This window comes from Aphanomyces astaci, assembly GCF_000520075.1.
Source record: "Aphanomyces astaci strain APO3 unplaced genomic scaffold supercont1.506, whole genome shotgun sequence".
NCBI lineage: Eukaryota > Oomycota > Saprolegniomycetes > Saprolegniales > Verrucalvaceae > Aphanomyces > Aphanomyces astaci.
This window is the reverse complement of record NW_009798769.1, coordinates 1,759-2,878: the sequence shown is the minus strand read 5'-3', so window position 1 is coordinate 2,878 and position 1,120 is coordinate 1,759. Positions and strand designations below refer to the sequence as shown.

The following is a 1,120-nucleotide window of genomic DNA, read 5'->3' as shown; positions in this document are numbered from 1 at the left end:
CGTGTCAAAGGTTCCGATACCTTAGTGGAGGTACTGAGTACTTTAGTGAATAGGTAGTCAGTAGGCGCCTCGTGGCGTGTTTAACCTCACTAATATCAGTGTGTATATTTGCTGCCTTGACGAAAGTCCCGTGGCGGAAAGCCAAGAAGAAGCGGGAGGCAAAACACCATTGCCTCGATACAGTACAGTATCTCAGGGTGGGATCTTTACATTGACGGATTTGAAATTCGCAGGAGTTGCCGTGGTTTCGTCCATCCGAGCCGCACACGGGGATGTAAATGCGGGGACATAGAGGTCCGATACGATCGCATTCATCCGTCGTCGGGCGTATGTCGTCGCAGTGCCCACGGGCATGTAAGGACAGGTGGGAGTTGGAGGCGCATGCAGCAATTAGAAATTCGCAGTGGTTGTCGTAGCTTTGGCCATCCGAGCCGCACACGAAGGCGATGTTCCGGTGGCACGTAGTGTTAGGCCCATGTTTAGCGCATTCTTCCTTCGTAGGGGGCTGGCCTGACGCAGGCATCATGAAGGCAAGGACTACGGTGAGAAGAACAAGCATGGTCGCGCTGTTCGATAGGCCGGGGGAAGGGTAGATGACAAAGGTAGAGCTCAACTAGAGGTAGAACCAGGAATGAAAGCCAAGGCTACATCATTCCAAACCTCTCACATCCCTGCCCGACAACTCATAGCCTTGCTCATCATATCACAGGGCACTGTCTCTTTCTTCCGAGCACCATGAGTCCGCCGAGGTGCACACACCAGTAACGTTACTTTTAAGAAATGCTGGTCCGCCAAACCCGCCAGGTTCTCGACCGGTCATTGGAGTCAGAACATCCTGTTCTGTCATGAACATCACCACTGCCCTGAAGCCTCAGGTAACAGCATTGGCTGCAGCTAGTAGGAGGTTTTTGTGCCTTTTAGAGGCTTTTCCTCAGATAGTAGATAGCCAGCCATATCCACGGTACATCATTAGGATGCCGTGTCCTGATTGGCTAGCCATTAGCTAGTCCGTCTAGTCTTTTAGAGCCAGTCGTTCTCACTCGTAGCTAAGCTAATTCACTTTCCGTTTCACCCGCAAGCACCCAGTGTTCCCCCTGGCTTTTGCACTGGTTTTGAGCTC

At 51.9% G+C, this 1,120-nt stretch overlaps 1 protein-coding gene across 1 annotated transcript; it reads right to left on the bottom strand.

The window, feature by feature from the left end:
* Positions 1–210: 210 nt before the first annotated feature.
* H257_19345 (hypothetical protein) lies at positions 211–523 on the bottom strand (the record flags this gene model as incomplete). Its single annotated transcript, XM_009848492.1, has 1 exon — positions 211–523. A coding segment is annotated over one exon (312 nt), but the record flags the coding sequence as incomplete, so codon positions are not given.
* Between the last annotated feature and the right edge of the window lie 597 nt (positions 524–1,120).